The 15,087-nt window shown below is 41.5% G+C and overlaps 1 protein-coding gene across 1 annotated transcript in view; it reads left to right on the top strand.

Annotated features, from left to right (window-relative positions):
- The window catches only part of DNAH5 (dynein, axonemal, heavy chain 5), a 332,324-nt gene that overhangs the window by 310,255 nt on the left and 6,982 nt on the right, over window positions 1–15,087 (top strand). The window contains exons 77-79 of the mRNA XM_010858794.1: window positions 446–658; window positions 4,044–4,196; window positions 4,996–5,227. Coding sequence (XP_010857096.1) covers window positions 446–658; window positions 4,044–4,196; window positions 4,996–5,227 — 598 coding nt within the window. The remainder of the gene's footprint in view (window positions 1–445; window positions 659–4,043; window positions 4,197–4,995; window positions 5,228–15,087) is intronic.

Here is a 15,087-nt window from a genome sequence, read left to right as displayed (position 1 = left end):
TCCCATGAAGTGATGGGACCAGATGCCATGATCTTTGTTTTCTGAATGTTGAGCTTTAAGCCAACTTTTTCACTCTCCACATTCACTTTCATCAAGAGGCTTTTTAGTTTCTTTTCACTTTCTGCCATAAGGGTGGTGTCATCTGCATATCTGAGGTTATTGATATTTCTCCCGGCAATCTTGATTCCAGCTTTGACTGTGTGGATCACAATAAACTGTGGAAAATTCTGAAAGAGATGGGAATACCAGACCACCTGACCTGCCTCTTGAGAAATCTGTATGCAGGTCAGGAAGCAACAGTTAGAACTGGACATGAAACAACAGACTGGTTCCAAATAGGAAAAGGAGTATGTTAAGGCTGTATATTGTCACTCTGCTTATTTAACTTATATAGAACATTAGTAGCTGTCAAATAATTTTTCATGTGCTAATGTCTCCATGGCAGGTGAAGGAGAGGCTGCAGATGATGGGGCCATTCCAGCCAATGAACATTTTCCTCAGACAGGAGATAGACAGGATGCAGAGGGTACTCACCCTGGTCCGAAGCACCCTGACCGAGCTGAAACTTGCCATTGATGGCACCATCATCATGAGCGAAAATCTACGAGATGCTCTGAATTGCATGTTTGATGCCAGGATTCCTGCTCGTTGGAAGAAAGTATGTTTAAGTCAGCTCTTATCCTGCCTAATCACTTTATTGTTGTGAATAATTGTAATTGGCAAGTGAAAGCATGTACAGATAATGTGCTTAAGAGTGTTCTTTTGCTTAGGGACTAATCCTCTTAGAGCCCTGTATTTTTTAGATTGTAGGTAGGGAAGAAAACGATTTAGCGTCTCCCACATCTCAGGTTCTCTGGTAGGCAATTTGTATGCACTGTTTCATGTAAATCTTACAAATTATTACCCATATTTTACTGATGAGGAACTTAGGTTAGGGGAGATTAAATGTTTTCCCAGATCTGTGATGTTAGTTTTATAGAAGGGGGTGTTCCTAGACTCACACACACATGTCAAAAGTCACTCCAAAGAGAAATCGTCTTCCTTGCGTTTTCTGTAAATATGTGACTGTATATCTCTCAAGGTAGCAAGATAATAATTTAACAGTATTCTTACTGATTGCATATTATTAATTGTGCTAAATGACGGATGTGGGCTTTTAAAAATGTTTTAATGTAAATATAGTTGATTTAACACAACGCTGTGTTAATTTCTGCTGTACAGCAAGGTGGCTCAGTTATATATGTGTATTCCGTTTTGTGTTTCCATTACGGCCCATCACAGGATGCTGAATCTAGTTCCCTGTGCTGTACAGTTGCACCTTGTTCTTTATCCACTTTACATATAATAGTTTGATCTGCTAATCTCAGTCTCCCAATCCTTTCCTCCCCCACCTCCTTCCTTGGCAGCCACAATTTCTTTTCTCTGTGTCTGTGAGTCTGTTTTTCTCTTTCTTAGATGTGTTCATTCATCATATTTTAGATCACACACATAAGTGGTAGCGTATGGTATTTGTTTTTGTCTTTCTGACTTACTTCATTTAGTGTGATAATCTCTAGGTCCAACCGTGATGCCGCAAATGGCATTATTTCATTCTTCTTACTTTATTCTCATTTTTGAAGCTTTTAATTTTGTATTGGAGAATAGCCAGTTGACAATGTTGTGGTAGTTTCAGATGAACAGCAAAGGGACTCAGACATGCAAATACATGTATACGTTCTCCCGCAAACTCCCCTCCCCTCCAGGCTGAGTAATATTCCGTTTTGTATGGAATATGTATGTATGTATATATACACCAGGATGTGGGTTTTTAAAAAATTTCTTTTCCATCATGGTTTGCCACAGGATGCTGAATGTAGTTCCCTGAACAGGGCCTTATACAGTAGGGCCCTGTTGCTTACCCATTCTGCATGTAATAGTACGATAAATAGATGTGGTTTGAAGAGATGTTTTTCTACTTGGAGAAGTAAAACGAGAACCTGAGTGTCCTTGTTGAGGAGTTGGCTGATCATGGAACTGAGGGTGCTGAGTGTGTGGTGGGAGGACGCGGGAGACGGCAAGGTGGGGGTTATCCAAGGTGGGCAACTTACAGAGATGAGATTGGGTCCTGGGTGAGTGGAACTTTTGGAGCTGAGTCAGGTAAATGAGATGGTGGGACAGGATGGGGCTAGAACTAATAATCTCTCAGGAGAGACTCCTTTAGTGCTGAGCCTCTGATCCCTCACCCAGGGCTTTGGCAGATTCCAAGGCAGTGGGACAGAAAGCAGTGTATGGTAACTGGGGGGTGCTTGTCTACTGTCTTCTCATCTTATTTGATTAACCACCATCCCATCCATCTCTCTGGACACACAGCTTAGAAACTCAGAATCAGCTTTGACCAGATCCCTTTCTCTCCTCCTCTGCAAAAAATTCATTGTCTAGGCCAGAGAGTTTTCTGTATACATTGACTCTGCTCATTGCTAGTGACCTACCTGGTCCCTGGCCATGGCGGGCTCATTCCCCACTAGACCAGCTCACCCAGCTTGGTGAGCACCTGCAGTTCTGGAACAGGGATCCTTGCCAGAAGATACCCGCTCATTAATGGGTCCCTGTGCCTTCAGATCAAATGTTGTATAAAGACATCTCTTTCAGTTAACACACCTATAACGATACGATGGAATGAGTTACTTCATTTTAAACTTTGTTGTTGTTTGGTCACTAAGTTGGGTCTAACTCTTAGAGACCCCATGGACTACAGCATGCCAAGATTCCCTGTCCTTGACCCTCTCCTGGAGTTTGCCCACACTTATGTCTGTTGAGTTGGTCATTCCATCCAACCATCTCATCCTCTGTCATCCCTGTCTCCTCCTGCCCTCAATCTTTCCCAGCATCAAGGTCTTTTCCAGTGAGTCACCTCTTCGCATCAGGTGGCTAAAGTATTGGAGCTTCAGCTTCAGCATCAGTCCTTCCAACGAATATTCAGGGTTGATTTCCTTTAGGATCAACTGGTTTGAGATCCTTGCTGTCCAAGGGACTCTAAGAATCTCTTAAAAAAAAAAAATTTGGCCATGCCACACTGGATGTGGGATATTAGTTCCTTGACTAGGGATTAACCCCTGGACTTCCAGGGAAGTCCCACTTCCTGGAACTTAAAATCCTTTTATACAGCATTTTTTTCTACTCAACTTATTAACAGTCTTTGGGAATCCCAGTGTCTCTTGTAAAATAGGCATATCAATTCTCAAGCTATTTGAAATTCAAGTGTTTTATCTATTCAGGTTGATCACTACATTTATTCACACATAAAATAGTGCAGTTCCAGTGAAATGTTATAAAATATGATTTGGAGATACCTTCTAGTGTGACTGCTGATAATGTTGATGACATTTCCATGCCTGTTGTAATAACATAAGTTCCACATGTGAATTCAGGCAGAACGTTACAGGCAGTGAATGCAATTAATTTGTTGGTGGTAAGGAGACCTGTGTTTTCATTTTGATTCCCTTCATCAGAGAATATAAAAATGCCTTCTAAGAGACAGAAACTTCAGAAAATAAATGTTTGCCCCATAAAAAATAAGTGGAGAAAGGCTTCTACATTTGTCATTCACAGAATATAAAGTGCTGTTAAGGCCATAAGACATTTACATAAATAGAAATTCTGTTTTATAATGTATCTGTTGAAAATATAGCCTAAGGAAAAATAGTTGAAGCCTGTTAAATTTAATTCAATTAATTGTTTTAATTGCTTTATGACAGAATTGATCATAACTATATTCATATGTGGAAGGAGATTTTATTGATAGCAGATGTCTTGAACAGCATGCCAAGCTGGGTTAATCTGGAATTCACATGAAGATTAGTTGATTTTAACATACTTCATATTATTAAAAAGGAAGAATAATTTGACATCTTAAATGTCAGAACCCTATGGAAATTTATGCCTTAGGGACTTCTAAATTCTAAATGTGAAATTGATATTTCATCTTTTTTTTTTCCTGTGGATATAGTCAGTTACGCAGTAGAATTAAACCTGTATTTATTCATGTTTTCATGCTTGCATTTCAGGCATCTTGGGTTTCAAGTACCTTGGGTTTCTGGTTTACTGAACTTATTGAAAGAAACTGCCAGTTTACCTCTTGGGTTTTCAATGACCGACCTCACTGCTTCTGGATGACGGGCTTTTTTAACCCTCAAGGATTTTTAACTGCAATGCGACAGGTAATAGCACTGATTTTTACCTGTTGTGTTATTACAGTTTTCCTCTGGAGGGCTTTCTTCTTTCATTATAGTTTTAAATATGTAGTTTATAATAAGGCAGAATGATTGTCTGGTTTGGGCACCAGCAGTTAACTTTATCCTGAACATAAATCCAGCAACTTGTTCTCAGGCTGCTAGCTTAAATTTTAAAATATTTATTTTTATATTAGATTTGATTTTATATTTCTTTTAAAATTGTTATTCAGTCATGAAGTCATCTCCGATATTTTGCAAACCCATGGACTGAAGCACGCCAGGCTGCACTTTCCTTCATTATCTCCTGGTGTTTGCTCAAACTCATGTCCATCGAGTCAGTGATGCCATCCAACTGTCTTATCCTCTATCGTCCCCTTCTCCTCCTGCCTTCAATCTTTCCCAGCATCAGGGTCTTTTCAAATGAGTCAGTTCTTCGCATCAGGTGGCCAAAGTATTGGAGTTTCAGCTTCAACATTAGTGCTTCCAATGAACATTCAGGACTGATCTCCTTTAGGATGGACTGGTTGGATCTCCTTGCAGTCCAAGGGACTCTCAAGAGTTTTCTCCACAACCACAATTTGAAAGCATCAACTTATTTGACACTGAAGTACAAATATATTTAAATTAGGACATGGATATTACTTATAAGAGGATCTTTTAAAACCCGTTAAATACTATCCTACCTTTTTTGAATCTGAGGCTACATTGTTACCACAATTATGCTCTTTAAGACAACCCTCTAGTTGCTGATGTCATCCTTTTCTTTTTCTCTTTCCCTGAGTAGGAAATAACTCGGGCCAACAAAGGCTGGGCTCTGGACAATATGGTGCTTTGCAACGAAGTCACCAAGTGGATGAAGGATGACATTTCTGCCCCTCCCACGGAGGGTGTCTATGTCTACGGCTTGTATCTTGAAGGTGCTGGCTGGGACAGGAGGAATATGAAACTTATCGAGTCCAAGCCCAAAGTGCTCTTTGAGTTAATGCCTGTTGTAAGGATTTATGCTGAAAATAACGGTAAGTTGTCTGTGCCTTCAGGGACGGTTGGTACAGTGGGGTTGGGTGATGTTATAAATATAGGATCTCATTATTTTTTTTTATCATGTCAGTGACTTCACTTTCACTTTTCACATTCATGCATTGGAGAAGGAAATGGCAACCCACTCTTGTGTTCCTGCCTGGAGAATCCCAGGGACGGGGGAGCCTGGTGGGTGCCATCTATGGGGTCACACAGAGTTGGACATGACTGAAGTGACTTAGCCGCAGCAGCAGCAGATAAGGATTATACTCTGTTGTCAAGTAGCTTCATATTCACACCTGTGTTTAACGAGTTCTTACTTACTTCTGGGCTCTTCCTTGAGTGCTGCTGGGAGGCAATGGTTCTAGATAGTTCTTGCCCATCTAATAAAGCAGGTAAATTGTGGAAGGATACTCATGGAGCATTAGCTAATGAGATAAGAAGCAAGTGTTTGGAATAGTTACTAAGTGGTGAGAAAGGAGGGTGAGATAAGAGTGGGATGAAACTGTCAGGGGCTGGATCTTGGGAGCAGGGGGGCCTGGAGGGGCTTGGAAGAATGGATGGGGCTTGAATGATGAGGTGGGCAAGAGGTGGAAAGTAGGAAAGAAGCCTTTCCAGGTGGGATTGTACAGGGCTCCTGGAAGTCATGACTCCTCCAGCTTGGAGATTTAAGCCAGGCTGTGAAGTCCAGATTGAATTCAGGGACATTGGCTTAATTCAGTAGCTTATGGTAAAATGCTGAGTTCACATTGCAGCCTATGAATGTGACAACATTTTTATGAAACATACATGTCAAAGCAGAATCCTTTGACAGAGTTATCAAAGCTCTGTTTGACAAGTCTAAAAACACCTGAACTATTTTCCATTGTTGTTTTGATGTTTTCTAGAGGTTTTTGCATTTCACTCAGCTAACGTCTCCTCAGGGATAACCACTATTTACAATATGAGGAGATGCTGTTCATTTCACTTTAAAAAAATTATATTCCTTTTAAAATAAAATTGCACATGTTTAAGGTGTATAACATCCTTGGAAGAGGAAATGGCAACCTACTCCAGTATTCTTGCCTGGAGAATCCCATGGATAGAGCAGCCTGTGGGCTATAGTCCAGAGGGTTATGAAGAGTCAGACATGACTGAAGCGACTGGCCAAGGTGTATAACATGTTGATTTGATATACATGGTGAGATGATCATTATAAGCCATAAATTCATGAGGTAGCCAGGATAGTAGACCCTAAGGGAAGTCCTAATTTTATAATCGAAGCACGAAGATTTTTCTTTAAACAAAGAAGAGACGAAAATCTCTCTTTAAAGGATAATTTTTAGTTTATTTATCCCTTAGATAAATACCACACTTGTAAACATATGTATAAGCTTTGAATATTTGTTTTTTAAGCAAATGTTTGCTAGATGCCTAGTACAAACCAGATACAACCTTACCTGCAAGGGATAAAGGTAGTTATGAGCCAGATCACGCCCACAAGGGACTCACAGCCTAGTGAAGGAGATGGATAAGTAAACAAATAATTTAAATAGAATTTGATGCATGTTATGATGGAGGTCCCTGGTGGCTCAGTGGTTAAGAATCTGCCTGCAATGCCGGAGACCTGGGTTCCATCTGCTGGTTGGGAAGATCTCCAGAGAAGGAAATGGCAACCCACTCCAGTATTCTTGCCTGGAGAATACCATGGACAAAGGAGCCTGGCTACAGTCCATGGGATCGCAGAGAGTCGGACACAACTGCGCGACTAACAGATGCACGTGATAGAGATGCTCTTAGGATGTTCGGGGATGCTAGAAGGAAAACGTAACTAAGCCTGGTAGGAGGTGGAGGCTGCTTTTGAGATGCGTTTTGGAGGATGAGAATGAGAGGGTGTTAGAGTCAGACTTTTCTGGGCAGAGGGAAAGAGCTCTAGCTCACTGAGTCAGCCAAGGTATCAACCATCTGACATACACTGCTCTATTGCTGGGGGTGCAACAGTGAGGAAAGACCATGCAGAACCCGCATTTGCACGGAGTTCAGTCTCAAGGAGGGATGGGTAACTGGAAAAGAGGCAGATATAGTCATTGCTATTCAAGGATTCTGTATGAATTCACCTACACTCTTAAAATTTATTTGTGACCTAAGGTTAATGCCTGTGGACTTTCATGACTTTTCCCAGACATGTACAAAGCAGTGAAGAATCTGACCCTCCTGACGTGTGTTTCCAACTTAGGTGGAACAAGCCTGTGCTCTGCTCCTCGTTTTGGCTCGGACTGTAAACAAGTGCCCTTTCCGTGGTCTATTTAGTGCTATGTTTTTCATATTTTTCTATTTTTCATTGTTGAAAATGGCCCTCGAGTGTAGTGTTGAAGTGCTGTCTGCTGTTCCTGAGCACTAGAAGGCTGTGATGTACCTTATGGAGAAACCACATGTGTTAGACAAGCTTCATTCAGGCATGAGTCACAGTGCTGTTGGCCTTGAGTTCAGTGTTAATGAATTAACAGAGCATATTAAAAAGATGACTTTAAACAAAAGCACACAGAAAACAAGGTTATGAATTGATCGGTTGATGAAAATTCTGTGGCCAAGGGCTCTGAGGAGCCTGACCCTCTATTTCTCCTGGGAGCTGCCGGTAATTTGGGCTTCATTAAACTATACATACATTGTTGTTGTTGTTTCGTTGCTAGGTTGTGTCTGACTCTTTGCGACCCCATAGACTGTAGTCTGCCAGACTCTTCTGTCTGTGGGATTTTCCAGGCAAGACTACTGGAGTGGGTTGCCATTTCCTTCTCCAAGGGATCTTCCCCACCCAGGAATCAATTCTGGGTTTCCTGCATTGGCAGGCGGGTTCTTTACAGCTGAGCCACCAGAAGAAATAGATATTAGTCCCACAAATAATGAGGATGGAGTGTAAATGAACAGATTGATTTCAGATAGCTCTTGTTTCTGTAAAGAGGACACACACAGGGTGTGTCAGGGAGTGAGAGAGCATTCTGGTGTTCAGGGAAGAGTTTGCTGAGAAGAGAACATTGAACTGATATCCATGGAGAAAAGGCAAGCATGCAGAGACAAGAGCTAGCAATGGAAGCACTGTGTTTGAGGAACAGACAGTGTGTAATGGAAGGGGTGCCCATGAACATCAGAAGAGATGTGAGGGTGCTCAGCCTCCCTCTTGGTACAGGGTGTCACTCCTTATGCCCCAGCGGTGTCTGAAAGGATCCATGTGTGTGCCTGAGTTTGGGTAAACACGCTGCCTGTGGCTTCATGATTTTTTAAAAAAATAATTGTATTTATTAATTTAATTTTGGCTGTGCTGGGTCTTCATTGCCGCACGGGCTTTTCTCTAATGGCAGTGAGCTGGGACTATTCTCGAGTTGCGCTGCACAAGCTTCTCATTGAGGTGGCTTCTCTTGTTGCTGAGTTTGGGCTGTAAGGTGTGTGGGTTCAATAGTTGTGATGCATGGGCTTTATTGCTCCGCAGGCATGTGGGATTTTCTTGAATCAGGGGTCGAACCCATGTCTCCTGCCTTGGAAGGTAGATTCTTTACCACTGAGCCACCAAGGAAGCCCCTCTTCATATCCTTACTGTGATGTGAAGTCCCAGGGGGGTGATTATTTTATAGAATTAATAGTCAAGTGCTCTTTCAGCCAAAAGTAATACTTTAGAAATTTTGTTGCATCTAGTCAACACTGTTGCAAAAATATTTCCCTTATAAAGTGAAAGAAAAATCTTTCTCACATTCAGTTAGGTGTTACTTTTTTATTTCTTGTGACTAATGTGTAAAAATCTTTCGTCATGTGACATTGAACATCTCAGCATGGTAGTAATAAAGCAATAATTTTATAATACAGGCAGTCCTTTATGACTTAAGAACACATTTTTGTGGAAGAACTGTATTCACCCTGCTGGGCATTAGTCAGCGGTGATGCTCATTAGCTGCAGGTAAGAGAGGAAATAAAAATAAGCAACAGAAAAGGTGACTGTGAATTCCAAAGTGCTAATAAAAAAGTAAAGAAAATTGCAGTTCTTTATTGTCTTTTTTTTGGTTTCAATAGAAGTTGGTGGAAACTTGCTGCCAAATAGCTTTGTGGTTGGAGAGGTGTTTTGTTAGTGATAGGAAATTAACATCCCATTGTTCTTTTCATCTGTTCAGTCAGTTCAGTCGATCACTCATGTCTGACACTTTGCGACCCCATGGACTGTAGCACACCAGGATTCCCTGTCCATCACTAACTCCAGGAACTTGCACAAACTCATGTCCATCGAGTCAGTGATGCCATCCAACCATCTCAGCCTCTGTCATCCCCTTCTCCTCCTGCCTTCAGTCTTTCCAAGCAACAAGGTCTTTTCTAATGAGTCAGTTCTTTGCATCAGGTGGCTGAGGGATTGGAGTTTCAGCTTCAGCATCAGTCCTTCCAATGAATATTCAGGACTGATTTCCTTCAGGATTGACTGGTTTGATCTCCTTGCAGTCCAAGGGGCTCTCAATAGTCTTCTCCGACACCACAGTACAAAAGCATCAATTCTTTGGCCCTCAGCTTTCCTTATAGTCCAACTCTTATATCCATACATGACTACTGAAAAAACAATAGCTTCGGCGAGATGGACCTTTGTTGGCAAAGTGATGTCTTTGCTTTTTAATATGCTGTTTAGGATGGTCATAGCTTTCTTCCAAGGAGCAAGTGTCTTTTAATTTCATGGCTTCAGTCACCATCTACAGTGATTTTGGAGCCCAAAAGAAATATAGTCTCTCATTGTTTCCATGGATTCCCCATCTATTTGCCATGAAGTGATGGGACCAGATGCTATGATCTTAGTTTTTTGAATGTTGAGTTTTATGCCAACTTTTTCACTCTCCTTTTTCACTTTCATCAAGAGGCTCTTTAGTTCTTCTTTTCTTTCTGCCATAAGGGTGGTGTCATCTGCATATCTGAGGTAATTGATATTTCTCCTGGCAATCTTGTTTCCAGCTTGTGCTTCATCCAGCCCAGAGTTTCTCATGATGTACTCTGCATACAAATTACATAAGTAGGGTGACAGTATACAGCCTTGATGTACTCCTTCCCTTTCCCAATTTGGAACCAGTCTGTTGTTCCATGTCCAGTTCTAACTGTTGTTTCTTGACCTGCATACAGATTTCTCAGGAGGCAGGTCAGGTGGTCTTGTATTCCCACCTGTTTAAGAATTTCCCAGTTTGTTGTGATCCACACAGTCAAAGGCTGTTGCATAGTCAATAAAGCAGAAGTAGATGTTTTTCTGGAATCCTCTTGCTTTTTCTGTGATCCAGTGGATGTTGGCAATTTGATCTCTGGTTCCTTTGCCTTTTCTATATCCAGCTTGAACATCTGGAAGTTCACCGTTCATGTACTGTTGAAGCCTGGCTTGGAGAATTTTGAGCATTACTTTGTTAGTGTGTGAGATGAGTGCAATTGTGCGGTAGTTTGAACAATTTTTGACATCGCTTTTCTTTGGGATTAGAATGAAAACTGACCTTTTCCAGTTCTTTGGCCACTGCTGAGTTTTCCAAATTTGCTGGCATATTGAGTGCAGCACTTTCATAGCATTATCTTTTAGGATTTGAAATAGCTCAACTGGAATTCCATCACCTCCACTAGCTTTATTTGTAGTGATGCTTCCTAAGGCCCACTTGACTTCACATTCCAGGATGTCTGGCTCTAGGTGAGTGATCACACCATTGTGGTTATCTGGGTCATGAAGATCTTTTTTGTATAGTTTTGTGTATTTTTGCCACCTCTTCTTAATACCTTATGCTTCTGTTAGATCCATACTATTTCTGTCTTTTATTGTGCCCATCTTTGCATGAAATATTCCCTTGGTATCTCTAATTTTCTTGAAAAGATCTATAGTCTTTCCCATTCTATTGTTTTCCTCTATTTCTTTGCTTTGATCACTGAGGAAGGCTTTCTCATCTCTCCTTGCTGTTCTTTGGAACTTTGCACTCAATGGGTATATCTTTCCTGTTTTCCTTTGCCTTTCACTTCTCTTCTTTTCTCAGCTATTTATAAGGCACCCTCAGACAATCATTTTGCCTTTTTACCTTTCTTTTTCTTGGGGATGTCTTGATCAATGGTCTTGTACAATGTCACGAACCTCTGTCCATAGGTTCATGATATACTATAGATTCATACTGTAGGTTCGTGACTTCCATAGGTTCTTTTTATACTGTGATTTTAATTCAATTTTGATGACTAAATAGGGGCCTAATTGAGATAAAGAGGTATAATATTATTACTGACTAGAGGACACTCCAAAGGTGTAGCATTTTAAAATTAAAACTCTTATGATGAATTGTTTTTTATGTTAATATGAAGGGCAATTTCAGTTTGAATAATTCACCATTGAATTTTACAGACAGGACTAGTTTGTTTTTAAAAGGAAATCTTTGTTGTTTGTTGTTTAATCGATAAGTTGTATACAACTCTTTTGTGACCCCATGAACTATAGCCCTCCAGGCTCCTCTGTCCATGGAATTCTCCAGGCAAGAATACCAGAGTGGGTTTCCATGCCCTTCTTCAAGGGATTTTCTTGACCCAGGGATTGAACCTGCGTCTCCTGCATTGGCAGGAGGATTCTTTACTGCTAGCCACCAGGGAAGCCCAGTTATTTATTTAAACTCTAAAAATTGAATGATATATCCCCAAACATTTATTTATGTCTCTTGTCATGGGGGAGTCACCCAAGTAGTGCTAAATACACCAAGGGAGTAAACCCACTGACATACCAAACAGTAGATCCTCTGTTATCAAAGAAAGTTGAAAAGAGGAAGGTTTAGGAAAGATCTTCCTAAGTGGCTAAGTGGCTTCCCTGGTGGCTCAGATGGAAAAGCGTCTGTCTACAATGTGGGAGACCCGGGTTCGATCCCTGGGTTGGGAAGATCCCTTGGAGAAGGAAATGGCAATCCACTCCAGTACTATTGCCTGGAAAATCCCATGGACAGGGGACCCTGGTAGGCTACAGTCCATGGGGTCGCAAAGAGTCGGACATGACTGAGCAACTTCACATTCATTCATTCATTAGGAAAGGTCAGTGTCAGGCAGTTCAGTTGATCAGTCTGGTCTGACTCTTTGTGACCCCATGGACTGCAGCATGCCAGGCTTCCCTGTCCATCACCAACTCCAGGAGCTTGCAAAAACTCACGTCCATTGAGTCAGTGGTGCCATTCAACCATCTCATCCTCTGTTGCCCTCTTCTTCTTTTGCCTTCGGTCTTTCCCAGCATCAGAGTCTTTTCCAAAGAGTCAGCTCTTTGCATCAGGTGGCCAAAGTATTGGAGCTTCGGCTTCAGCATCAGTCCTTCCAATGAATATTCAGGACTGATTTCCTATAGGATTGACTGGTTTCATCTCCTTGCAGTCCAGGGGATTCTCAAGAGTCTTCTCCAACACCATAGTTCCAAAGCATCAATTCTTCAGTAAAGTCTTCTACATATAGAGAGAGTGATGCTCTTAATAACTTTTGTGCTGTACCCCATGTGATGGGAAAGTGGTGACTACAGTGTTTGGGGGAACAAAGTGATGCTCGCTAAGTAGGTGGAGAAGCATCTTAGAGTCCCTGTAGCTAATGAGAATATTTCCTGCAGAAGAAACTGTGTGTCAGCATGCCTTGTGACCCACCCTGAGGCAGCACTCTGCGTTCGTGGTGCTGGGATGGGGGTAGCCCCGTGCAGTGACCCAGAGCTGGGAACCTCCTGATACCTGAGCCCCACAGCATTTAATTCACTTGCAGTTTGTAAACCTGGAACTCTGTTAGTCTTCTGGAACTTGAGTCTGGGGAATTAGGTTTAGTGAAAAGGTAACTGTGTATATGCACACACGTGTATACATGTGTAGAGGCAGAGAGGAGAAATGTAACACACCTTGGGTATCTACTGCATTCTAAGCACTACGCTATGCCAGGCATTCACATATATTCACTCATTTAGTCTTTACAACGACTCTATAAGGTGCATCATGGCTATTTTGCAGATGGGGAAATACTAGGTTAGAGATATTATGTAATTTGCCTGTGATTCCTGGCTACTAAGTCTGTTATCAGAATCACCTTTGTCTGTTGTGGGTTGAATGCACATCTTGGAATTCCTGTGGTTGTGTTCTACTCAAGACTGTGCATGTAGGGATGAAGCTGGAAACTAAAGCCTAAATTGGACATGAGGAAAATGTTCTTGTATTTTGAAGTCATGAATTAATTTTTCTCAGGGACATAGCGAGGTAGACACAGTAAAAGGCCTCTGTCCTATAGGAACATGAGTTCTCACTCCCTAGGCCCTCCTCTCCCCATGCTGCAGGCCTAAGGTGGTTACCTCCTTGCCCCACAGCGGGGCACATGTCCTCAGGTCAAGGACAGTGAGCCAGGAGCCTGGATATTTGGGGTGTTCTCCTGGCTTTACCACCATAGCACTCATGCGACTTCAGAGGAATCGCAACTGTGCCACAAGTGGAAGTTAGGTATCTAGTTATTTCCAGCTCACGTTTACATCTTTCTGCAAAAAAAACATGGAGGCACATACATAGAGTACGTTACACTGTTGTTGAGGTTAAGAGCTTCGGCTCCCGGTCCATTCCAGCCAGATTCTCTTATTACCTGCAGCTTTGTAACCTTGAATAAGTAACTCACCTCCTTGGGTTCTCATCTATTAAAATGGATTTAATCATGGTACCCATCTCACTGGGTGCTGAGAGAATAAAACTGACAATGTCCAGCACATAATTAGCATACAGTAGATAATAATAAAAACAATTACTGTTATTATTAATACAGTAACACATGCTCAGTTTCAGTTCAGTTGCTCAGTCATGTCCGACTCTTTGTGACCCCATGGACTGCAGCATGCTAGGCTTTCCTGTCCATCACCAACTCCCGGAGCTTGCTCAAACTCATGACCATCAAGTTGGTGATGCCATCACATGCTAGTTGAAGGATTAAAAGAAATATCACATATAAATGTTCTTTATTTAATAACTCAAATGTTTTTAGCAAAACAGGGCTTGAATAAAGGAATGATATAAGGAATCTCTCGGTAACTTGGTTGTTTTACATATCAGAAGGACTATATGATGTCAGTTCAGTTTAGTCGCTCAGTTGTGTCTGACTCTTTGTAACCCCATGGACTGCAGCATGCCAGGCATCCATGTCCATCACCAACTCCTGGAGTTTACCCAAGCTCATGTCCATTTAGTCGGTGATGCCATCCAACCATCTTATCCTCTGTTGTTCCCTTCTTTTCCTGCCTTCAATCTTTCCCAGCATCAGGGTCTTTTCAAATGAGTCGCTCTTCGCATTAGATGGCCAATGTATTGGAGTTTCAGCTTCAACATCAGTCCTTCCAATGAACACCCAGGACTGATCTCCTTTAGGATGGACTGGTTGGATCTCCTTGCAGTCCAAGGGACTCTCAAGAGTTTTCTCCAATACCACAGTTCAAAAGCTTCAATTCTTTGGTGTTCAGCTTTTTTTATAGTCCAACTCTCACATCCATATATGACTACTGGAAAAACCATAACCTTGACTAGATGGACCTTTGTTGGCAAAGTAAGGTCTCTGCTTTTTATTATTGTGTCTAGGTTGGTCATAACTTTCCTGCCAAGGAGTAAGGGTCTTTTAATTTCATGGCTGCAGTCACCATCTGCAGTGATTTTGGAGCCCAAAAAAATAAAGTCTGACACTGTTTCCACTGTTTCCCAATCTATTTCCCATGAAGTAATGGGACGAGATGCCATGATCTTAGTTTTCTGAATGTTGAGTTTTAAGCCAACTTTTCACTCTCCTCTTTCACTTTCATCAAGAGGCTCTTTAGTTCTTCTTCACTTTCTGCCATAAGGATGGTGTCATCTGTATATCTGAGGTTATTGATATTTCT

This window comes from Bison bison, unplaced genomic scaffold (assembly GCF_000754665.1).
Source record: "Bison bison bison isolate TAMUID 2011002044 unplaced genomic scaffold, Bison_UMD1.0 scf7180017864440, whole genome shotgun sequence".
NCBI lineage: Eukaryota > Metazoa > Chordata > Mammalia > Artiodactyla > Bovidae > Bison > Bison bison.
Note: the sequence above shows the minus strand (reverse complement) of the source record. Positions and strands in the feature narration are given on the sequence as shown.